General features: G+C 37.4%; 3 protein-coding genes across 5 annotated transcripts; all 3 read right to left on the bottom strand.

Annotated features, from left to right (window-relative positions):
- Window positions 1–11,316: 11,316 nt before the first annotated feature.
- Window positions 11,317–12,387, bottom strand: LOC113286064 (expansin-A12-like). The gene is made up of 3 exons (XM_026534781.1): window positions 12,224–12,387; window positions 11,814–12,123; window positions 11,317–11,701 (listed from the first exon to the last, which is right to left on the bottom strand). The coding sequence occupies exons 1-3, from the start codon at window positions 12,348–12,350 to the stop codon at window positions 11,395–11,397; spliced, it is 744 nt and encodes a 247-aa protein (XP_026390566.1). The 5' UTR covers window positions 12,351–12,387; the 3' UTR covers window positions 11,317–11,394.
- A 699-nt stretch (window positions 12,388–13,086) lies between these two features.
- On the bottom strand, window positions 13,087–16,226 carry LOC113288926 (pentatricopeptide repeat-containing protein At4g21705, mitochondrial-like). 2 transcript variants are annotated; one of them, XR_003330772.1, is made up of 2 exons: window positions 15,862–16,226; window positions 13,087–13,712 (listed from the first exon to the last, which is right to left on the bottom strand). XR_003330772.1 is itself a non-coding variant. In XM_026538080.1 (2 exons), the coding sequence occupies exons 1-2, from the start codon at window positions 16,126–16,128 to the stop codon at window positions 14,273–14,275; spliced, it is 1,509 nt and encodes a 502-aa protein (XP_026393865.1). In that variant the 5' UTR covers window positions 16,129–16,226; the 3' UTR covers window positions 13,761–14,272. The 2 variants fall into 2 exon arrangements, 1 of the variants encoding a protein (XP_026393865.1); XM_026538080.1 differs by lacking the exon at window positions 13,087–13,712 and adding an exon at window positions 13,761–15,514.
- Window positions 16,227–16,708: 482 nt separating this feature from the next.
- On the bottom strand, window positions 16,709–23,241 carry LOC113288925 (DEAD-box ATP-dependent RNA helicase 28-like). Of its 2 annotated transcripts, none has more exons than XM_026538078.1 (19): window positions 22,878–23,241; window positions 22,604–22,783; window positions 22,441–22,509; window positions 22,197–22,303; window positions 21,940–22,018; window positions 21,422–21,595; window positions 21,031–21,179; window positions 20,700–20,795; window positions 20,252–20,354; window positions 19,937–19,999; window positions 19,749–19,810; window positions 19,279–19,375; window positions 18,886–19,004; window positions 18,771–18,813; window positions 18,445–18,546; window positions 17,960–18,061; window positions 17,758–17,838; window positions 17,381–17,658; window positions 16,709–17,065 (listed from the first exon to the last, which is right to left on the bottom strand). In XM_026538078.1, exons 1-19 carry the CDS (start codon window positions 23,133–23,135, stop codon window positions 17,050–17,052), a joined length of 2,178 nt encoding a protein of 725 aa, XP_026393863.1. In that variant the 5' UTR covers window positions 23,136–23,241; the 3' UTR covers window positions 16,709–17,049. The 2 variants fall into 2 exon arrangements, with proteins under 2 accessions (XP_026393863.1, XP_026393864.1); XM_026538079.1 differs by having other exon boundaries at window positions 17,960–18,058.
- Window positions 23,242–24,740: the final 1,499 nt, after the last annotated feature.

Here is a 24,740-nt window from a genome sequence, read left to right as displayed (position 1 = left end):
CACAATGACACATTTGAAATTGCACAATTAACATTACAAAGATGACATATCGCTTTATTTATCTCACCAAATCGTTTCCAGTGTTGCTACAAACAAGAATGCTAAGATAAATAAGATGATTGAGAATGACATATGGAAGATTCAATTAAATCACCAATCAAGATTGTGAAATCGTAAATCGAAATGTGAATCTCTTTTCAATTTTTGAGAATCGAATCGTATATTGAATCGTGAATTGAAGATTCATGATCGATTATTAGATCTTTATATTTTTAATTATATTACATGTAAATAAAAAATATAGGATTGTATATAGAAATAAAGTGATTTAAATGCAATTTATTTGGTGAATTATGTTGAGAAAGTATGAAAATTGTATCAATTATATACGAATTCATTATTATCACTAAACAAGTAATGGCACAATGGTTTGATACAAGATATGTAGACGGTAGGACATATCACCAAACTAAACTCACCAGCTTTAGCTTTCGTTTTTAGTAGAATTTGACCGGTCAAAACTCACAGTCAAAGGTCAAGAATCACAATCTAGTAAGGAATCTTACACGATCTTCGGAAGATTCGATTCAAAGTATCGATATGCAACAAAATAAAATTATTTGGAGCGAATCAGGCGATTTTAGAAATATTTCCACCAGCCTTCAAGCCAGGAAACAGGGATCAGTGGTCCTCCATATTTAGAAGTAGAAGAACAATACTCCATAATATGCAAGTTTGATTCTACCTCTTTGGTAAAAAGAAGCTACTTATGGTTAGTAAATAAACTCCACTATGTTTGTTATCTGCCTCGCAATAATACTGAAGGTAGAAATATTTGCTTGACTAGTTTCACACAATGCTATACCGACTATTGATAACTCAAACAAAAGAAAATTTGATATAAGAACACCATCTTGCAGTTTGTGCAACAAATTCGAAGAAGTTGTCAATCATCTCTTCTTTAAGTAATTTCTTTTTCTAAGGAACCAGGAGGTCTTATTATTAGAAGAACTGATCTTTTGAACCTTGCTTTACTTACCAAATTGGCTTGGAGAATGACTAATAACCCTGAGGAACCTTTGGCTGTTATCTTAAGAGAATAGTACTTTTCTGGTTGTAATCCTCTTACTGACATCGTGAATAAGCAGGGTTCCTGGATTTGGCAAGGCATATGCACAAGTCTAAGTGTTGTCAGAAAACATTATGTGTGGGAGATTGGAGATGGTAAGTCTGTTAAAATATGGAAAGATACTTGAATTCCAAATATGCACAGACCTCCATCAAATCTCAATTTTTCTTCTGGTATGAATCATGTCAGTCAACTTATTGATGATGAGCAAAAAACTTGGAAAACTGATGTTCTTACAACCTTATTTGATAGTAATACTGTGAAAGAAATTACTAACATAAGAAATCCTTTTACGGGTCAGGAAAAACTGAAATGGGAACCCTCCCACAATGGGAACTTCACTATCAAATCAGCCTATAATGCTATTTTGAATGAAAAATTAGTAACCAAACCTACTAATAAGAATCTGAATATTTGTTGGAAATCTTTTTGGAAGCATAAACTTCCACCTAGGGTTCAACATTTTATTTGGAAATTCATCCACAACTGTGTACCAACCAACTCTAGGTTATCCAGGGTAAATAGCCAGCATGACAGTTCATGTGCTCTATGCAGTGCTAGTGTAGAATCTCCTCAGCATCTGTTTTTGAATGTCCCATTATTAGACCAGTCTGGTCCATTGTAAACTCTAACCTTGTTAATCTTCTACAGGGTCAAGATTTACACCAATGGGTGTGTAATTTCTTCCTAAGGGCCAACTTTATACAAGACACTGACTTTAGATAGTATGAGTCAGTCTGCTTTATTATCTGGCTAATTTGAAAGTTCAAGTGTCTTAAAGTGTTTGAGAATAAGAACATTAATCATGTGGAAGTAGCTAACAACATTTTAATGCAGTTAAATGATTGGGATAGAACTAAAGATATCCAAGCCTCACAGAGGGTCTTCAATTCTCCAACTGTCAAGCACTGAATTCCTCCAGTAACTGATATATGCAAGATAAATTTTGATGCCTCTTTTATTGATAATAACACATTGTCAGGTTGGGGTCTAATCTGTGGGGATTCTGCAGGGAACATCAATGGACTGCGAGGAGGTGCATGTATAACAATGGATCCATAGCAAGCTGAAGCAATTCATTACTTGAAGCTGTCTTATGGAATCAAAGAAATGGATAGAAGAAGTTACATTTGGAGGGAGACTGCTCAATGTGATTTCTGCAATAAATGGAAAGTCCAGTGCAGTAAAATGGACTTCTCTCAATTTAGTTAATGATACTTTATCAGTTTTAAAGACTTTTGATTCTTGGTGCTGCACTTATGCTCATAGAGATGCTAATCATTTAACTGACTCTTTAGCAAAGTTTGCAAGAGCTCATAGTATTTGTTTCAGTTAGTCTAATTAACATGCATGTCTGCGTAAACACTCTACTCCAGCAGGACAAAAATGATATGTAATTTTTCTTCAGCAATTGAACTCTCTTTTCCTATTAAAAAAAATGATTTTTTCTCACATTTGGAACTATTTCATGGCCAGCTGGGTCAAAAATACACTCTTACAAAGCGGTGGGAAGCTTGACCAAATAATCCAAGAAGAAGTTAATGGTGAAAATTTTTGGTTATTCTTTCTTTTGCAATTGTATGGTCAATATGGATCGAGAAAAACTCTTGGGTGATGGCTAAAAGAAGAGGAAAATATAAGAATAACTATCAAGTCAAGAGTCTGGTATTTTATTGGGGCAAAAATCGCAACTGGTTTAAGTCTAACTCATTCGCAGATTTGCTTATCAATTGGAAAGTTATTCCTGATTGCAATTGATTGTATTAGCTAGTATTGTGCCTGATATTTAGATCCAGGTTGTATTATACTATCTCAGTTTTAGGAAAAGTTATATATTTCTTTTATTTTATTTTTAATTTTTACCTAGAAATAAGCCAAATTGAAAAGATGCAAATACCAATTTTCCTTAAAAAGGAGTATAGTTTTTTTTTTTCCACGATAAACTCTTATCCTTTGTCGGGGCGGATCCAACCTAAAGCGAATGTGTGCACTTTCTACTCCTGCTTATTAGGCTTCTAATCTTAAATTTTCCTCCAAGCATAATCTTGCTTTCTTTTTAGCCTTAACAAAACTTTGCTTCCCCTTAGTCAGTTTCTTGCTCGACTGCTATCCTTTGTTTGCTCGATCAAAAAGAAAAAAAAAAAAACTGAAAAGAGGAGACCGTCATGATCCATGTGTTCTACTATTTCCTAAGGGACAACATGAAGAAATGCCTATTTCCTTACATATCCAAATCCCATGTCCATTTCTTTCTCTATTTATTTCTCTCACATTGATTCACAGATTGCGGTTGGCATCAACTATCACAAGTAACAAAAAGTAGGTACCCTCCAAGCATAAAGTGTGCGAGGCTCATGAGACCTAGAAGCTCTCCCTATCACGAACAAGATCAGATTGAGTTGCCGATAATAAGTTCGTCTTTATGAGGAGGGATAGCGTTGAATCTATTGATGACTAAGCTCCCAAGTTGACTCATCAAGTCCTTCACAAAACCAAGTAATTACAGTTTTGCCTTGCAAGTGAAGTGTCGGGGGATGGAGCAATAGAGATATTCGAGCTAACAAATTGGGACAAATTTGGTGTGAGCAATAGTGTCAGGACCGCAGTTGGGTCTTGCAATTAATAAGTCTTTCATGGCACATCGTTTTCTTCTCTTCCTTTTCATTTATTTCTTATTTTCTTTATAGGTCAGATATTTAGGCAGAGGATAACAAAATGTATAGATGATTAGATATCATATGGATATGGTCATGCGAGTGAAACAAAATTAGTGAAAAAACTGACATGTTAAAATCATTTCCTGACAAACCAGGTAATCAAAAAAGAGTAGTTACTTTTATTATCCTTCCTTTCAATGATTTTACGCTTGGAAAAAAACAAGAAGGGAACTTGCATAAATGAAATTCTGAATCTTGCAGCGGCACCGAGCATGGTTGATGGGTGTTTCAAAACAACATATAGAACCCGAGTTATTACAGACGTCGAAGAAGATTGAAGAATTGAAAACTGAATTACAGGCATAATCATCTAGGACATGACGGTTAAATTTTGGGCATGAGTGAGTTTTGTTTTGGCGCATATTTGTGTCCTGCTGCATAAGCTCAAGCTGCAACATTCGTTACAAGGTAGTAGCAGCCCAAGAAACATGGGTCTTTATTGGGTTTGGGTCTGCTACCAGGCTTGTAAACCGGGTACAAGGTGATCCCAGAAACCCAGAACAATAACTCAATCTCAGAAGCATTGTTAGGCAAATCACAGAATCAAAATTATTGCTAAATATTGTAACCAGTGAACAAAAATGCTGCTATTTATTAATTGTTACTGTAGATACCATAATCTCCACCATACACGTGGCGACCATCAACAACTGAAGAAGGATAATATGAAGCAGCACAGTGTACCATATCAAGCCCAAGACTGTTTCAGTGTGACGCCAAGGTCACTTTAGTAATGAACCAAACATCCCTCCCCTTTATAAGCAGATGCGATTAGGTTTAGGGAAAAGGGGGGGCTTCGGCTTTCTCTCTCTACCTCTCTGAACTTCATCAATGGAGTTTTTCTTCATACCAGATGTAACAGATCTAATACTTAATAAACTATCCCATTAGCCCCGTGGATGTAGACAATCCGTCGAACCACGTATATTGCTGTGTTAATTTCTATTTTATTTTACTGCACTTAAACTTGTTCATGATTTGATTTCGTATCTTGTTTTTAGTTATTACTTTATCATGTGTTTCAATTGGTTGTGCAACCAAATTAAGGGTGTTCACAATTTGGCGCTAGAATCAGGCTATGGGTAAAGAATTTATTCTACCTGTGCTTTTAGTTTCTTAAGCATTCTGCTATTATTCCGAAATTAATTTATTTCTATCATCTGAAATTTCATTGAATCGTTGTTTTCAGACGGAAAGTTTGTTTGGCTATCATCAAAATCCAACGTTTACCATCTGAAAACCATAATTATTATTTTTTCAGTATTTTATCAATTTTCTAAAAAGATTTTCAATTATAAAACCCATTTTTATCCATTTCTTCGAGAGTTCAGTCAAGACTCTTCGTTGCTTAATTTTTCCCTTCGTTTTACTTTTGCCGGTGCACTATAAAATGGGTATCGTTATACCATCGTTTCCTTTGATATTAGCTTTCAAAAGCACGATTCCACAGTTACTTAACACTTTGTCTTACCATTGCTAGATCAAAACTTGAGCCACCTTTCAACTGTTTGAAAAAATGATTCAATTGTAACTCAAAATCTGAAGTGCTCAAAATCTGTTTGTGAAAAGCTTACAATGAAACCATTATTTGAACTGGTTTTTTATGGGTAATTTTAAGGCAGGTCTGTTGGTCTACAACCCAATACTCTTCATTCCTAGTTGGTGTGAACGGATTTTTTATGAACTAATTGATCTTTGCCAGAATATGCACCGGATTTGTTATTTTTATTGCATCCATTCTGTCTCACTTCATTTCTTGCTTTATTTTTAAAAGAACAGAAAATGAAAGTTTCTGCATTTTTCCGGATTTAGCACTGTTTAGCCCAAGCTCTTCGTTTCGAATAGAGAATTCTATTATTTTCTTTCAAAACTTTAAGATATTATTAGTCAAACCACTGTATTTTCTCTGCAAAACTACTTTATCATGTCTTATCTTACTGATGTCCTAGTCTTTATGAATTAATCTGACAAGTTTTGTAAGGTCTGACAAACAAGTTTTCAATTAATATTGTCTAGTTCACACCAAAACGATGCAAGCTTTCAACGATGCTGTAAAGACTCCTCGTAACCACAACAGTAGGTGGTCAAGACGATGAGATGCTACATATATGTAGCTCAGTTCCTCCAGTAGACGATGATGGCAGGATCGAAGTCCAATGCCAGAGTTCACCCAAGTGGACGATGAAGTACAAAGTCCACCAGAGGATGAAGACATAAGGATGGACGATGGTTCAAAGTTCAATACCGACGATGTAAAGTCATGCAAGGTCTGAGGATAATGAACCAGAGTCCGAAGATAAGGAAGAAAATGACTCCAAGTACAACGATGGTGGTCCAACGTACCAAGACGATGATGATGCAGGCTTCCACCATTCAGGTTCCAACAACGAAGGCTATGATATTCATTGAACACTCAGTTGACGAAGGTTCCACCAACGCAGGCTATGCTGACGAGGAACCAACAACGAAGGTTCTTCAATGGTGACATGCACCCGCTATTCTTCGACCATACTTCATGAAGAAACGAAGATGCTCCACACCAAAGAACAAAGTGAACCCGCACACTACGGCAACCCTGATGACAAGGAAGATTCTAGTCTTACCACAACAATCCAAAGTCTTGCTAGGATGCTAATCCTCGAAGTGGCCAGCTAGAAAACCAAGCAAGAGAGGACCAAGAGAATTTGCAGTGATCTTTAGGCCAATCAAAAGTCGATGGATTTTGAAAGTCAATGACGATGAAAAACCAACGAAGATACATGATCTGATGACGACGGTCTTGGGAAACGAAGAGCTAAAGTCTTGTTACAATATCCAAAGTGCACTGATGCAAACCCGGACATGACGATGGCGTATAACCTGGAAGCAAAAATGCAAAGCTCAGTTTTGGTCCAAAGATGACGCATGTGAACCAAAGTATGATTTTCAAGTTACGAAGTCCAACAGGGACGATTGCACAGGGTATTAATACTAAAGTATTAATACTTTGTGATGTTGCTTGTTCGACTCAAGGGATTACAATAAGTTATTACAGGTCTAACCTTCTTTGGTACATCGAGGAGAACGATTCTACCCCCAGTGGTGCAGCTTCGGTCTATCAACATGACGGTATATCTTCGGCTCCATATCCAGATAATGCAGCTCCGGCTCAAAAGGGACTATAAATTAAGCTAAAATACCAGTGGAGGCAACTAAAAGAGTTGGGCTCAAGCTTAGTTAAAAGCATGTGTCGGAATACAACTAGAAGCCACGGTTTAACCCAAGACTGACGTCAACAATGGCATGAAAATGCCAAGTCTGATGTAGACGACGATGAGTTAACCTACTTTCTACAAGAGTTAATTACGAATCATACTTCAGGGAGGTCTATGACTGGCACGATCGTAATAAACGAGGTTGCTGCAGTCTAGTGACGATGATGCAAGGTCTACCAGCGTACAACTCAAGCCCAATGACTCTTCTTCCACCCCGATGACACAGCACCAGCCAAAGTCCGATGCCAGTAGTGCTTGCCAAAACCCGAAGCCGAATACAGATGAACTGAAGAACCGAAGACTGACGCCAATGTTTCATAACTGATTGTCATAATCCTGCAATGTCGATTCAAAATCCGCAGACAAAGATGCAAGGCCTGAAGAAGATGAGCCAAGTTTCGAAGTCATATGATGCTCGATGTTAATAATCCAAGTTAACCCGGACTACAAAGTGTCTCGTAGTTCAAAGAGTGAAGAAGGCAAGCTAAAGAGATGATTTGTCTCGTAGTTCAAGGAGCGAAGAAGGCAAGCTAAAGAGATGATCTTAAGTCCGCTGATCTTAAGAAGGCAAGCCAATGATGTGAATCCTAAATAGATGATCTTAAGTCCAATATCGACAGTGTGGCTTGATTCACTAATTATGGAAGTATCAAAAGTTTCAGGGATTACATACCTAACACAACGACCTGGTAACGATATGCAAATATGATGACGTTGCTTCGTACTGAACATTATGGTTCAATACACGAAGCTTCAAAACACGTCATCATAAAACACGAAGCCTTAAAACACGAAGCCTTAAAACACGAAGCTAAGGACGAAGCCTTATAACACGAAGCTAAGGACGAAGCTTCAAAACACGAAGCCTTATAACACGAAGCTAAGGACGAATCTTCAAAACACGAAGCTTCAAAACACGAAGCCTTAAAACACGAAGCCTTAAAACACGAAGCTTCAAAACACGAAGCTAAGGACGAAGCTTCAAAACACGAAGCTTCAAAATACGAAGCTGATGACAAAACCTTCAAATTACGAAGCGAATGACGAAAGCTTTGTATCAGTACGATGGACTTGCCTTAAACTAAGCATCAATGCTTAGTATGATGATATGAGAGCTGATGCTTCATTCTTTATAAGAATGATTCTTATACTTCCGTTCGTACGCAAAGTACGAACCTCGTTCATACGCAAAATGGAATGCCATCGATGGCACCATTACGATGCCATAAAGATGCCAATTCTAACGACGAAGCACGAGTCTGATGTACCTGCGTTCCCCCACTCCAGCGATGGTGTACCTACGGTTTCTTCCCAGCTTCGATCTTCATTCCAATAACGATGCTGAAAGCAAACTTGAGAAGAGTTCTCCCGGCGCTCAGCTCTGCCCTATGATGCATACAGACTGTACTCCGATGACGCCACTCGGACAAAGAGAGCTAGAGAATCTGCAATATGTTTAATATATAAGACAGCTCTCATTGTATCGTTGTCTATATAAGACAAGTCTAATATATCATGCAATGACAACAAGGCGGTTGTTGTGATGATGTATTTTCACATGATTTATGATAAGGGTCTCTTCAGCATCCCATTTTGCGTTATTTCAAGTATCCAAAGACTAACAATGAGCCAAAGGCTCACAACTGTGATCCAGAATATGATGGTCGAGCAGGACGGTCAATGTTTACGGAGCAATCTCCCTGAACTTCATATCTTCATGAATGAAGATATCCCTTAAAAAAGAGATATGATCTTCGTGAATGAAGATATCTCTTACCACAGAGATAGGAAGATATCTCTTTTGCATTCACGATGATCCAAAATCCGGTGGGGACGCTCCAAAGACATCAACGATGCATAATCCAATGGAGAGTGCAAAGCTTTGCAACGACGATTCGAAGACAAAGGCGTCTGTACAATAAATGAGAAGTAGCGCAGACATGATGCTTGCCGAAGACGACGATTATTGCTCCAGACACCGCACTAGTTAACTACTGAGAAGCATAAGAAGCTTGGCCAATATGGTGTCAGCCCCACTCCGAAAATATAGCTTCGGTGAAATTCCGATGATGCATGATGATGACAATACAATTCCCTACAAGCTCCTAAAGTGTCCTTGGGGTTTAATAATTTTAACCCAATCAATAAACAAAGGTCAATCTCGAGGTCTTTTTGGCGGTTTTCAAGTTGCTAATTGAAATTAAATAATTTCATAATGTTGGTATTACTAACGAGTATCTTGAAGCACAAGAAATAAAATAATTTCTTGTCATGGACCGATCCTAAAACGAGCGGGTAATACAATATGAGATTAAATATCTCACGTGGATACCAAGTAAACAAGCCTTCTACTGTAACCTCGAAACTTTTTTCATTCAAACATGCCCGACGGCAATACACGCAGAAGCATGTGCTGGTTGTTACAGATCTCCAGCAAATCACGATTTTGGCAACTGCAATAGAGAAAAGGTGACAGCAACGGAGAAGTTAATAAATTCTTCGTCGGGGCAATCATTTCAAAATCACAGTTCAAGGGGCAGCTCAAATTCGACAGCCAAAGCATCCTACGTTAGATCAGATACTTTTGCTTTCGCAAGCTTTAAGAACCACCTTCCGAAACCAAAAGGGGGCATACACACAACTAAAGAGTTTGAAAATATTCAGACTCCTTGCATCTTGTTTATATTAGCATACATTGTTATGTGCATTTGATACATTTCAATTCGGAATAATGCATACATTTCCATAAATTGGATACGTTTTTGGATAATGGAGAACCGGGGCAAGCACCACCGGTCTCATATCTTCATACTGGGTAAAGCGTTCACACGCAATCTCTCCGGACTCCCCCATAAGCGTCTATGAGTGTACGACCAGGGGGAAGGCTTCCATAAGAAAGAGATGCCCAACATGACATGCCTTTGGCAGCTCAGCGGAACGGGTGTTTGCAAAACATTCAGTTTTACACCACGTCTCCGGGAGATTTTCAACCCCCACCGTTCGGTAATCTCCTGGCCCGAGATTGGCCAACGGGGTGACAGGTTCAAACACTCATCTTACCTCAGCGACAATCGATTTACGATTCCCCACAATGCAGGGGCAAGATCAAACCATACAAATAATTAATAAATTTGTTACTGCTCATAAGATGAATTTACCTTATTTATTATAATACAAAAAAACTGATACGAAATGTCGTCCACTTACATTTTTGTGCCAGATAAATTTGAGTAATCCTACGAGGTCCTGTGACCCCAAATAATACGGTGTTGTGAAGTAAAAGTTGTCGACGCTACGATGTATAGGTTGTTGCTTCTCAACCGGCCTTACAAAGCATTTTCAACTTGAAGCATGCAACGGACAAGCACCAAGCCGGGTATTGAAAATGTCAATGCCAAATACCAACAAAGAACAAGCCACGAAGAGTGCTTGTACCAGTATGATAAGAATGCAGAACCTTTCGACAAGGAGCGGCCGAAGGAAACAACAACCGAAGCATGAACGATTATGGTGAGAGGAATTTTTCTTAAGGATCGCTTATCATCGACCCTCAAGAAAAGGGGCAAATTGTAGATACCATAATCTCCACCATACACGTGGCGACCATCAACAACTGAAGAAGGATAATATGAAGCAGCACAGTGTACCATATCAAGCCCAAGACTGCTTCAGTGTGACGCCAAGGTCACTTTAGTAATGAACCAAACATCCCTCCCCTTTATAAGCAGATGCGATTAGGTTTAGGGAAAAGGGGGGCTTCGGCTTTCTCTCTCTACCTCTCTGAACTTCATCAATGGAGTTTTTCTTCATACCAGATGTAACAGATCTAATACTTAATAAACTATCCCATTAGCCCCGTGGATGTAGACAATCCGTCGAACCACGTATATTGCTGTGTTAATGTCTATTTTATTTTACTGCACTTAAACTTGTTCATGATTTGATTTCGTATCTTGTTTTTAGTTATTACTTTATCATGTGTTTCAATTGGTTGTGCAACCAAATTAAGGGTGTTCACAGTTACTGGCGACTTGTCGGCTCAAGTACGTTTTTTTTTTGCGTACAGAACATACTAGTCAAGTTTTACAAGAACTTCACATATACCCCTTGGAAGCATTTTTACAAAGAAAGAAAAACTGAAGGACATCTGAATTTTAGTCCCAACTCAAATGTTCAGAATCTTTCCCAAATAAACATGCAATAATTTGAAGTCGTCTTGATCAAATTATGTTCATCTCTACCTAGCTATTTATTATAATGCTTCTTTCTATGAGGGAGAGAGTTTGCGAGAGCTTTACTGTCTTCGGGAAGCGAAAGTTTGTCCAAAGTTCCACGAAGAAGGAACAACATCGAATAAAACTAGTGTTTTCCCATCAGATAGAGTGAGTTTGAAAGACAATTTTTGCTTCGTAAGGTTAACGCTGCTTTGCCAGTTTGCACCCCAATTTCGGTGCATCTGAATCCATGATCTCGTTCTTGTACCCTTGATCCATGCAGCCTTAACAGATCCACTCCCTGCAACGTTCGTTATCATGATCATATTGAAAGTTGAATGACCCTTTAAGGTGAACCGTACTCCGCCTTTCCTTTTACATGGCACCCTTCATCACAACGAATACAGACGGTAAGAAAATGGAAAGAGCAGTTTGAAGAACATATACAGCTTTGGATCATAGGGGGGGACAAAAACTTAATGAGCAAAATGTAATGTACCTTCTGTAAACAACGGGAATAATTCCTTCATTGCCACGGCGAGCAATACCAAAGAAAGCAGAGCTAGACATATCAAAATGCTGGCGAGGTTGATCACACCATCCTCCTTGGTTATTTGGAGGACAAAAGTTTGTTGCAGTAACCACCACAGTAGCTCGTTTGAGACACCATTGCGGGTCAGTTCTGGCATTGCATCGCAGCTGATAACATGCACCACAAGCTTCGCCACCTCTAAACAATGCACCACTTAATGCTGCTGTGTTTTTACCAAATCCAGCATGCATTGTGTTGTCATAACCACAAGCTCCTCCTGTGTACATAAAATTTCAACATCAAAAAACCATAATCTAAAAAATCTCATGAACAAAGAAATTATACCAAAACAAGAATCAAAAATTGCATCTTCATACCAAGTGAAGTGGGGTTTTCGTATTCTCCATAGTAAGTTGCATGACCATTTTGCCAACAGTTAGCTACATTGATCAAAACCAAAAAACTTAATAAAACACTAAACCAGTTATCCAAAACAGTTGCCATTTTCTTTCTAAGTATCTTCTTGAATTTGATGCTTAAAATTTCCTTTTTCAGTTTTCTTTAGTGGTAGAAAATACATGGAAGGGCCCCTTCGATATTTATAGATTGCATATAACGCGTTTGACGGTGTAATTATATGTGGAACGATCTGTATTTTAATGCACAAAACTCGTATTATTGAGATTTAAAGGATCTTAAATCCAATTTTATGTTGAAAGAAAAACGCGTTACTATAAAATATTTGGTACAATAACGTACGGAAGAATTTTATACGGCGTTATTTAGACATGAAGTACGAGGTCACATGGGAAGCAGTTGATGCTTGCTTGCTAGTTGCCGCTAAAGTCTTCGCTCTACATTGCTACTATAGCTAGTATTTGATCGTCTTGTCGCGTCGGTGATTGATTGCGCTGCATTTCCTCCCAATTTTTTCATACGATTAAAATTATATATGCAATTTTCCAGATAAACTTTGTTTTTTATTTTTGGAAGCGATAATTTAAACTGTGATAAAGCTGGGAGACATCTAAGGCATCGATCAGCTGCCTATTCCCTGGATTACTAAACGACTGCTATACAAAGGTTAGTAATAAGCAAAGAACAATTCGGTGAGAAAACAAAAATATCCGGCAAAAGCTCATGTGTAAAGAGTTTTATTTTAAAAGATTTGTCTAATTCTTTTTTCAATTTCTTAGAAAATTAACATTATTATCTCTTGATTATAGGCATGATACTGAATCAAGAGAGAACTCATATGTAGATCTTTGACTTTAATTTTCATGACAAAATATGACACATTTAAGATAAAGATTAATTAGTTGCTGAGAACTTGAAGTCTCGGAAGCTTCCTAAGCAAAAGTGCTTGAGACATGCACCCAACATAAAGCCTTTCAGATGAATTCTATAATTTTCCATCCTTTCCGTTCTTATTAACATTCTCCTTGTTGTTACAATATTGTAAAAAGCGCTAGGCAAGGCGAGGCGCCAAACCTAGCGCTAGGCAAGCGCTAGGCAAGGGGCGCCAAACCTAGCGCCTAGGCGTCGCGGAAAAAATGGAAAATTGCAGAAATGGGCATTTCTTTGGCGCATTGGGCGCCTTTTCTGCTAGGCGCTAGGCCTGCACTCGCCTTTTACAACATACAACTATCTTATGGTCCGCAACTTCACTGAATGTAGAAATAAGAAACAGTTTCCTAAACTAAGTAGCACTCCATGCATGAGTCTGAGTCTGACTGGTTTTCTCTTCGTCTCTCATATTGTTGAAGTAACTTTCGGCAGAGTCTACTCCATGTACCCTACCAATCAGATCCAACTGCACAGCGTGGTTGCCTGTGGTAAAAGTTACAAACAGCAGCATTCTGAAACCTAGATCGAAAATCAAAGAGACAATATAATACAAAAAATTAATAGAAGTAAAGGAAAGACTGAAGCTTTTTAACTGAATCATGTGTTCAACAACCATCCAGTATGCCGTTAGCAGAAAATAATATAAAGAAGATAAAATAGACACTCATTAGCAGGCAATCAGCTCCAACAATCAACCATCACTAAGCCAACTCGTACTTGACCACAATTCACAAAAATAGGAGAAGCTTATATCACAAAATTCATGGTAAAATTAACTCCTTGTAAACTCTATGAACTACCATTTATAGCAGTAGGTCTAAACTTCCTCCAATCATTAAAATCAAATATCCTTAAAAGCTTAAGCAGTTATACTCCAAAACAGAACATTCAAGAACGTATTGAACTTGGATTCGTGAGCATATGTTAAAAATATTCACCGATAATTTCAAAATGAAAATCATGGAAAAGGCTTCAGTGCTCAGGTTTCCCTGGATTATGATCAACGAGGATGTAATATGTGCTTATTCAGTATTATCCAATGGACAAAAATCCACTGATAAACATCTCACTGTTCGGCTTTAACTTATCTTGAGCTCTAATATCTTTCTAGTTTCTTCATCTTCTTCAATTTTATCAGATTTCATACTCTCAAGAAGCTCGTCTACCTCTTTTCCTTCTCTGACATTTGCCTTAATCAAAGCATGATACATTTTTCTATCCGTAGGGATCACATTCTTCAACAAACCAACAAAATTTTCAACCTCTTCGGCCCGACAAGTATCACCTAGCCAACTCAACATAGCAGTAGTCGTTACAGGACTAGGTTTCCAAGCTGTATGCCTACCAACACGAAGTTTCATAGCCGACTCCATGCACTCCAGAGCCTTCTCCATCTCATTCTTATTTACATACCCCAAGGCAACTATCCCCCAACTGTTGGGAATTGGAGTCCTCCCTTTCTTTACTAAGTTGTCAAGCATTTCCCAGGCCTTATCAACCAAACCTCTTTTACAATAACCAATGAGAATTGTATTGGGCACACGGAAATCATAATCAACTGTAGAAGTTTCCCACTCCTTGAATAACTTCTCTGCTTCTTCGAAGTCACCTAGCTTCACCCAAGATCCCAGCATGGTAATATAGTCCGCTTTAATAAATTTTTTACACCCTTCCTTCTTAAGATTCCATAGCCGAAGCATCTCAGATTTATTGCCAAGAATTGCATAAAGTGTAATGAGATTGTTGTATCCAAGAGCGTCTTTTTTCTCTAGTTTTTCCTCGGCTTTCTTCAGGTAGATAAGAGCTTTTTCATTGTTGCCTGCTTTAATGTGAGAATTGGCAACCATTGTGTAAGTATTCCACCCCACAACCATCTCGGCCTGCTGCTCCATTTCATGAAGAACCTTCTCCATTCCATCCACATCAGATCTTTCTAAATACGAGGTTATGCACATCGAATATCCGATTCTGTCGGGCAAGACCCCGTTCTCCTTCATTTCGGCCCACACTTCAAGAACTTTATCATATTGGTTGGTATTCTTATATAGGGCCATGATGTTATTGTAGGTGATAGAAGATAAGGGCAAACCCATCTCCTTCATCTTCTTGAAATGGGACAGTGATTTATCAGTCAAGCCCTCTCTCACATAACAGTGAAGCAGTGCCCCATATGTCTGAATGGTTTTCTCTTGGTCTGTCAAATTATTGAAGTAACTTTCGGCAGAGTCTACTCCATGTACCATACTAATAAGATCCAGCTCCACAGCTTGGTTGACTGGGGTAAATTTGCATACACCGGTTTTTCTAATCCACTCTGAAACCTAATTCAACGTTCAAGGATTAAAATGAAAAACAAAAAGCCTAATAAGGAACTTTGGCATTTTATGGTCATACACTATCCATTTGGTGATTGATCATTCATCTAATCATAATGCCTAATAAGATGTACATATCGGGCGGAATATGTATGCAAACTTAACATCAATGTAATTACTGTCTATAATCATTCATCCATTTGATATTACAGGAGCAGCAGTTAGATACCAAATATGCCCTAATTTGAACAATTTGTGTTTGAATTCTTCAATTACAGAATAGATGAAACCTCTAAAAGCATGATTAATTATTCTAAGAAAGAAAATCTAATGAGATAAGAGATAGAAAGAACCTCAAGAGCTTGTGAGTATCTCTTACGCAGCCTGAGATCACGAACGACATTAAAAAGGACTCCAATTTTGACTTGCTTTCCAGACCACTTCTCAAGTTCGGGAAGCACACTTGTACCAGGTTGGTTGAGCTGAATGATACTTGAATAGAGATCGTAGTTGTTGTTGGCAATTCTACCACTACATAGTGACCTAATTCCATATACTTGATGATAACATTTGACGTTTAACTTCAATCGATTCATTATTGAAAATAAAGTCGAACCCATTTCTCGTTTTGGAGTTTCGTAATAAGGTTTTGAATCTTTGGAAAGGAAATTGAAATGCAGACTGGTTTTGATAAAGACGAACGAAAGCCCTGGAATGAGAAAATGGAAGGGTTTAAGGTAGAAAAGGGTTAAAGGCGCACTCTAAATTATTAAAGGCGGACTCCCACTAGGAGGACTCCAAATGTTAATTGCACGCAAATAAAGCATACAGGTAGGGCAGTAGGCACCAGCTAGTTCAAAACATCAACAGTCTCTACAGAACACAGTTCAACACTATTAGCAATCCATCGATCAATTTTGATTCCTAAGTTTTCAAAACAGTATGGTGCCGAGGCGTCTTAGTTTTCAGATTTTAGTTCCTGATGATTTATTATCAAGAACTATGTGTTACTTCTTACATATTGATTATTACTATTAGTGTAATATTTCTTCAAAAATTATGTTCACTTGTTTATTTATTTATCAAAATATTGTTTCCTTTAATCAAAGCACGGAGACGACCATGAAGATCATAGCCATGGATAACATAAGGAGTGAACACCGAACATAATGCATCGTTCTATTTTTAAAAGCGCAGACATGAAGCGTAAAAGTGAGTTTCAACTATTTAATCTCATTTCCAGTCTCTTTCAATATTTGCTTACAATGCAAAACACCAAACGTACTAGTACATTTGTTAGTGTCGTAACAGCAAAATTTCCTCACCACAGATTGGTGATCATACTAAGAAACATGTTGACCTTCACTATAAAATATTACATTACAAGAAAAAGAACGAAACCAAATCATATAGCGATTGAGACCTGCACAGAAATTGGTGGGGGGTTTTCTTCCCAGCATAGATAACTGTTGAAGTTTTGGAGACCTGTGCATCCTGCTGAATCTGTAGTAGATCGAACTCACTAAACTGACTCATTAGCTCTACTTTCGCTTGTACCTGCAAGTGACATTGGAAATGAACAATAAGTAAGCAGTTGCTTTTCAAGTTATCAAAATAAAGGCAAGAAGCCAAATTATTTCTTTAGCTTGGTTTTACTACTAGGCCAACTAGTCAAGGTTACCACTGCACAAATTCCTCCATTGGCTAGATATTATTTTGACATAACCATATAAAGTGACTTCAACCAGTGTATTGCTAAGTCGGCTCAATGAGCACATGCTATCTATTCTTGAAATAAACCCTGCTGACAAAACCAACATAGCACAGAGAATTGAAAAATGCATGTGCATAACCCATATTATTAATTCATACCGTGATTTGCTCTTAAAAGATTTGGTATTTTTCTTCATCCCACCCTGTGTGCTTTTCTTCTGCTTCTTGTCGTGCATGTCACTCTGGAATAGTTCTTTCATCTCTTCTGGTTTTGATTGAGTTCTCTGAGAAGCGCGTTTAGGAGTCTTCTTTTCAACCTTTCTCACAAATTTGCCTGCAGCTTGCGCCTTACTTACGGCTTTCACTGCTTTTGCTGATCGTTTAGCCACGTCTACAAGTAATTTTCCTTCCTTTTCGCTCTTATTATTTCCTCTTCCCTGTAGGTAGACATTCACATTTTTCTTCTTCTTACGGTCCGCAACGTCACTAACTGATATAACTAATACGAAAGAAAAAAAACGTGCAAAGATACAAACCTGCTTCTGCTCGGCCTCTTGATCCTCCAACATCTCACGATTAGCTTCCATTCGTCTACGCTTCTTCCGTGGCATATTTTTCTGTTCGGCAAGAAACAAAAAGTAAGACACCCCAATATCACAAGCACTACTTTCACAAGCACTACTAGGATTGAACCAGACAGCAGACCCGGAGGATAGAAGAAAAGAAAATCAAAATTACCTCACGCTCACGCTTTCTCTTTTCCTTCGTTTTGAGATCTTCTGCCTCCTGAACACTAATTACCTCCTTTGACGGACCTTGCCCATTGTTCATAGCAGCCTTCTATTGATCACAAAAGATATAAAAATCATTATACTGCACATTATTGGTTCAAGCATGGTTGTACCAGTGGTATTTCCTACCACTGGATGCATCAGTCCTAGAGTATGGTACCAGTTAAAACCCTATAATTTTTTGGAAACAAGCATGTGATGGGCAATAGTTAGACACTTTATGCTTCATAAAATTGAGGAATCAGAATTACAATCTATCTGCAAATACAGTTTAGAGATTACTGCTAGTAATCTCCATGCCACATAAACACGATTAATAGATGCAGTACTTCAAAAAGTTCAAATTATAAGATGCCCCAGTGGGGGACAATTCATTAGGGCAATCAGTGTGCATATATGGAAGTAAATAACACGTTGCTATCTACAAGTTACCTTTGCTGCCTGGGATGCAAGTAATTTCTCCCTTTCTGTAGAAAACCAGGTTTTTTTAGGGCGTGAAAATATTTCATCCCTATGTTTAATGATATTTTCTGCCTGCAAATGCCATAGAGTATTAGAAACTAAAGCTAACGGAAAGCAGTAAACTATCTAAAAAGAGGACTTGCAGATCATGGTTATCTAACAGGAATCACTTCGCTTATCTAACTAACAAAGCACCATTGTCTGCGAGTGCAGAACCTGACACAAAAATTTAAAAACTTCACTTTCCCAACACAAAATTCTAAGAAAAAACATGTGGATCAGGGCAGAAATCATACCTTTGTTGCTTCCATTTCAGCTTTTCTTATGGCTCGCTCATCCCTGCATGAAATTTTCATATCAGTAAGATGCATGACATTTAGGTTGAAGATCTTTAAAATGATGAGTGCAAACCTTTCTTCCTGAAGCACCTCCGAAACTTGGTCTTCTAGTTGCTCAATCGTTTGGCACCACTTGGATATTGATTGCTCTGCAACTATTCTACTCCTCAACTTTGAACCAGCTCTCTTAGCCTAATGCAAATATTTACTCTTAATCACGTATGCTTCAGCAATGATCCTATATATTCTTTAAAGATAACTACTTTGCACAGTTTCTATAAAAGATAAATTAACCCAACAAACAACAAAACTTATCATTTTATTTATCAAAAAATGTAAAAAGTACAGCCTTTATAACAACATTTTTCACATATGTGAGCGAAAATTCAGTAGTTAAACAAGGGGATACTCTTTCCTTATTTTCCCCCAGGATTTTAATACCAATTGGAAGAAATTAATCACTTACAATGGCTCTCAAGATAGACCTATCATTATCTGTGACAAATGTAACAGCATATCCTGCTCTTCCAGCTCTAGCTGTACGACCAACTCGATGAACATAGCTGCATGAAAAATCAATAAAATAATACAAAGTAATGTCAGAATGTATACAAGTACTGCTTTGTTTGAGCAACCAAGTAAAGCAGATACCATCTTTGTTTAAAACAACAAAATAATAAAATACAAATTGTGACAAATCAAAACCATGATCAACTGATCATGACAAGCTGAGCTGATTGGTGACTGCACGGATGCGGGAAAGAGGAACCAGAATTAACACCACAAAAACAGTGGAGACATCACACAAAAAGTAAGAGCTACGATTATAAATTGAACAACCAAAACTTGTTGATCATATCAAAATGTAATATGGTGAGCTTGCTGTTATCATGTACTAGCGTAACCATCAAGAACCAGAGTGAACGCCATGCTTACCTAGTAAGGTCACGAGGGCATGCAAAGTTTATAACTGTTTTAACACCAATAATGTCAAGCCCCTATAAAGTCACCAAAAAGCAAGTGTTAGAACAGAAGTGTCTAGTCCTATTTCACAAAAGAAAAGAAGGATGCAAATAAGGAAAGAAGCTCAATGGATGGACTCGAAGAGGAAAAGATTAACTTACACGAGCTGCAACATCAGTTGCAATTAGAAAATCCACTTCCTGCTTCCTGAAAACTTCCAAGGCCTACAAACATAATCAGAAATGCATTAGACATAATAAACGACACAATAGAGATTTGGTCTTAACAAAAAGAAACAGATTAGTTTCTTCGTTAGAAATTTCAAAATTCATGTTGGCCTGCAGAATTTGACATGCAAGTATGCAACTACATGAACTGCTCAAGGATCAATAAGATTAAATATAATATAGTAGCTTTGCTGAAGCAGGGGTAACAATGCCAACACTAATCCAGTCATATATTAAGAGGCAACTCACATCAAGACGCTGAACTTGGGTAAGATTTCCATGAAGCTCAGCAGCTTTAAGGCCACATAATCCAAATATAATTTTTAACCTGTGGGCAGCTTCTTTTGTTCCACTGACAATACAAACATAAAAGGATCATTAGCTCGGATGATCCAGCAGTTTCTGGAAATGACCCTTACAGACAAGTAGTAATTCCTAATGAAAGCAAACTAGCTAAATTCCATCTTTTTTCCAGCTTCTAGTCCAGTCAGTATCGTTCTCCTAAATTCACTTGATAGTTTTTTTTTTTTTTTTGAAGCATCCACTTCGTAGTTACATGTACCTACTTGATAAATTAGAAATCTTAAAACAATAACACAAAATCAACCAACACAATCTGACACTGAAAGGAAATAACAATTCAGGAAACAATTGTGGATGACAATCAACCAGTTTAATGTCTTTTAACAGTAAGAACCTGAAAATGATCACTTGAGATGTGAAGGTTTTTGAGCACAATGCAAGAAGAACTGCTTCCTGATTTACTTCCCGTGTACGGCGCACTCTAACTACCCTGTACAAACAAAGTAGGTGTTTTGTTAGACTAACTCTTGCTATCTCAGGGAACAATTGTAATAAGAAACGCGACACTGTTAACAGAAAGCGCAGATATCTTCCCAAATATGCAGGTGAATAGAACATAGCGGTCTCAAATATATTCTCGGTTAAAAAATACTACAATATCTTAATCAACAAGAACACAAAAAGGAAAGAAATACTAGACAACTGAAAGGATAAAAGCGGCTTACTCTTCAGTCAGACTCGCAGGTCGTTTTGTAGATGGATCTGCTGAAAGGCGCAAAGGTTTATTTAAAGAAAGCTTGATAAGCTCGTCAACTTGCTCAGTCATGGTGGCTGAAAATAGCATGGTCTGTCTTTTTTTAGGACAAACACGAACCTACAAGAATCAGATTATATAATCATCAGATCCACAATTTTACATGTTGAATGTGACGAATCCTGAAGTTAACTTGAAGCGAAAAAAAATTGAGTAAAATAAGAAAAAGTGTGGGGGCAAGAGGTACAAGAAACAACTAATATACTAGGGGATCATACAAGATAAAAGAATATAGGAAACAGCTTTCAGGCTGGAGAAAAAAAAAAACGAACAATACACAGTAAGCAACGGATTAAGCATACCAGCTCACTAATTTCAGCACTAAATCCAAGTTCTAAAAGACGATCTGCCTCATCCAGGATTAAAACTGCAAGATCTTCCAACCCCACAGACATTGTATTTCGTAAGTGATCTATCATACGCCCTGGAGTGGCCACAACTATATCAGGCATTGATCTCAAGGCTGCCTCTTGCACCTGAAAGAACAGGAAACCATGGTATAAATTAATAGCCAGGTAAGCACAAAAGCAAGCTGCGGGTTTGTTTCGATGCAGAATTACAAATTTGCAATGCAGTTTTTCTTATTTCAGTTGAGCATGAAGTCTATTCAGCAGACTGAATAATGAGCATCAAAGACTTAAGAATTAGAAACCTGCTATACTATCTCAAGTATATTGGAGTCAGAATACACAGCAAATGATGTATGGACTTCATTTGCTGTCACAGGTTAAATGAAATATAATCAGGCCTAGAGTACAAGAATGATTTTAGTTCAAGGATAATTACGTGCAAAGTGTTATATACCACTACATGGACATACCTTTGTTGAAAGTCCACCGACAACCAGGCAACATCTGACATCAGTAAATTGCGCAAGTTTCTCTATCATACTATGCACCCTGTTAGAAAGAAGTAAGGCACATATAATACACTGTTGATATGATACAAAAGAATTATAGAAAGATTTAGTAGCATAAATAGACCTGTTTGAGCAACCACAAGAATCGATTATAAATCTATACAACGCAAAACAAAATAAAGCATGATAATGGATATCAGAAAAAGTAGATAACTTACTGTACAGCCAACTCTCTTGTTGGTGTAAGAACTAGAACCCTTATAGCATGTATGCGCTTAGGACGAAACAGTAACCTCTCCAATACAGGTAAAGTGAATGCTGCTGTCTGCACAAAAGAACCGAGCATTACTTCAGCCATGATATATTCCAAAAATTAAAGGTGTTGGGGTTAAACATTTATGTTGGAAATCTCAAATAAGCCGATAAACCATACAAAAAAAAGCCACTTTAAAGACACAATACCTTCCCAGAACCAGTTATAGCACTTCCACAGATATCACGTCCACTTAATGCCAAAGGTATACAGGCAGCCTACAAAAAGAAATCCTTGAAAATTAACCATCAGAGAAATTGGATTTTAACAACAAAAAGAAAAATAATTAAAGCTGCAGAGTATCAATCAAACCTGAATAGGCGTTGGTTTACTATAACCTAAAGCTTCACAAGCTCTAAGTAAAGGACGTGAAATATGAAGATCCATAAACGAATTGGCATGAAACGAAGTACCATCAGAAGATGAAAAGAAGGGTTGTTTAGCAACTACAGGCTTCTTAATCTCTTCAATTTCTTCTTCTTTATTCTCTTCCTGTTATATCAATAAACCGACGATAAGAATTTAATCAAGAAAAAAATTAGGTTAAGAAAAACACAGAGGTATATAAAGAGAGAATTAATTATACTTGTTCAGGTTCAGGTTCAGGTTCAGACTCAGGGTCATCTTCATCTTCATCACTTTCATCTGGGATGGGAAGAGAGTGTTCTTCCCGAACTTTAGAAATTTTAGAATCAATAGAAGTTGTACTTCTTCGAGCATGTTCTTCCGCAACTGATTCAGAGTATACACCAAAATCCCATGGAGATTGTGATTTTCTAGGTTTTACCCTTTCTTCTTCTTCGTCACTTGTTTCAAACAGAAATTTGGGTTCTTCCTCCTCCATTTTTGATGAATCGAATGAGAAGAAATAACTGCTGAAGTTAATAGCTAGGGTTTAGCAGTTCTGCTGCCCCTCTATTTGGGAGAGAAAATGAGTGAGAAAAAAAGGGTTTAAGCCAACATTCACATATTAGAAGAAGGCTCGTTCGTTATAAGTGTGTGTCTAGCCTCAAGCCCACCTCAGCTACAAATCCGACTTCTTGCCTCTCCAGAAGTCGAAGTCCGAAGCAAAATTATTTTGCTTCATAAAAAATTAACCTTTCAACTTGTAGAAGTTGTTTTAAAATCTAAAAAGCCAATTAATTTTTGACTTTTCGACTTATAGAAATCGAAATTATTTCTAATATATTATCCAAACGGGCTATAAATATTTCGAGGCATACAACGATCTAGCAAAGTATGTATATGTCTTCACTTTCAAGGATTTACGCAACGGAAATCTTTTTTTTTTCTCTAATCCTTTGCACCCCATAAACATAAGAGGTTTAAAGAACTGCCCCCTCTATTTAGGAGAGAAGAAAAGAGTTTAAGCCTCTGTGAACATTCGCGTATTAGTTACTAGAAGAAAGGCTCGTTCATTATAAGTGTGGGCAAGCCCATCGCAGCTGATGTACCTTAGATTTGGACTCTATTGTGAGGAATACCCAAGTATTTGGGGAGTACAATGATTTACCTAACTAAGGTTGCTTCAAAAAATAAGCAAAAACCTATCTGAGGTTTATAAGAGGTGTCCTAGTCTTGAGTAAATGATTAAGATATCCTTAATTAGTTTAAATTATAAAAAATCCTTTATGGCAAATTAAAAATATTAATCAAATCTTATCAAAATCAAAAATCATCTCCATTCCTTTTTCTTCTGAAGCGAACTCTTCCTCTTCAAACCGTTTTGAATTTTTTTCATCGTTGACTCTTAAAAAGTTTATCATCGATTAAAATCATTATTACAAATTGAGTCATGTGAAACGTTGCGCTAGAATTTTAGCTCCAGAACCGCATGTTGGAACCCAAATCTTTGTTGAAATATGATACTTTCAGCTGAACAAAGTTTGTAAAGAAGAAGACTTTTAAGTTCGGATGATTTATTTATTTTTTGAAAATAAGATATATATACACAGGAAAAAGGATCAACTAATCCTATGATTCAGTCTCGGTTGAAATGTTCACCTGTGTGGTAATTCTCGTGATGGCTGAATTTGATAGATTAGTTTCTCCTGAGCGTACATAATTGTTCTGTCTGGCTACAGAAAAAGACTTAACAGAATCGAAAATTATTCTAGGAATTAAAAACAAAGAAGGAGAATCCTCCCAGTAAACTAAAGCATTGTATTTTATCCCTATAAGTTTGCTGCTCCATTTGCGCTTCTGTCTGCAAACTGAAAGCCCGAGAAAGAGACCATGGTATTTTCCAGATTACGAGCTTCATCCAAGATAAGTTTGTTGCCACCTGATTGAGTCATCCGTGCCTTATAGATGTTTGATAATTGATAAGCAATCTCCTTTTATGATCATATTTATGATATTCTTCCTTTTAGCCCAAATAACAGCTTGTAGAGCAGCTACAGCTTTTGCCTCTTCTGCTAATGTAGTCCTGCAAGCTCCATTGCACGCT

Source organism: Papaver somniferum, chromosome 6 (assembly GCF_003573695.1).
Source record: "Papaver somniferum cultivar HN1 chromosome 6, ASM357369v1, whole genome shotgun sequence".
Taxonomy (NCBI): Eukaryota; Viridiplantae; Streptophyta; class Magnoliopsida; order Ranunculales; family Papaveraceae; genus Papaver; species Papaver somniferum.
Note: the sequence above shows the minus strand (reverse complement) of the source record. Positions and strands in the feature narration are given on the sequence as shown.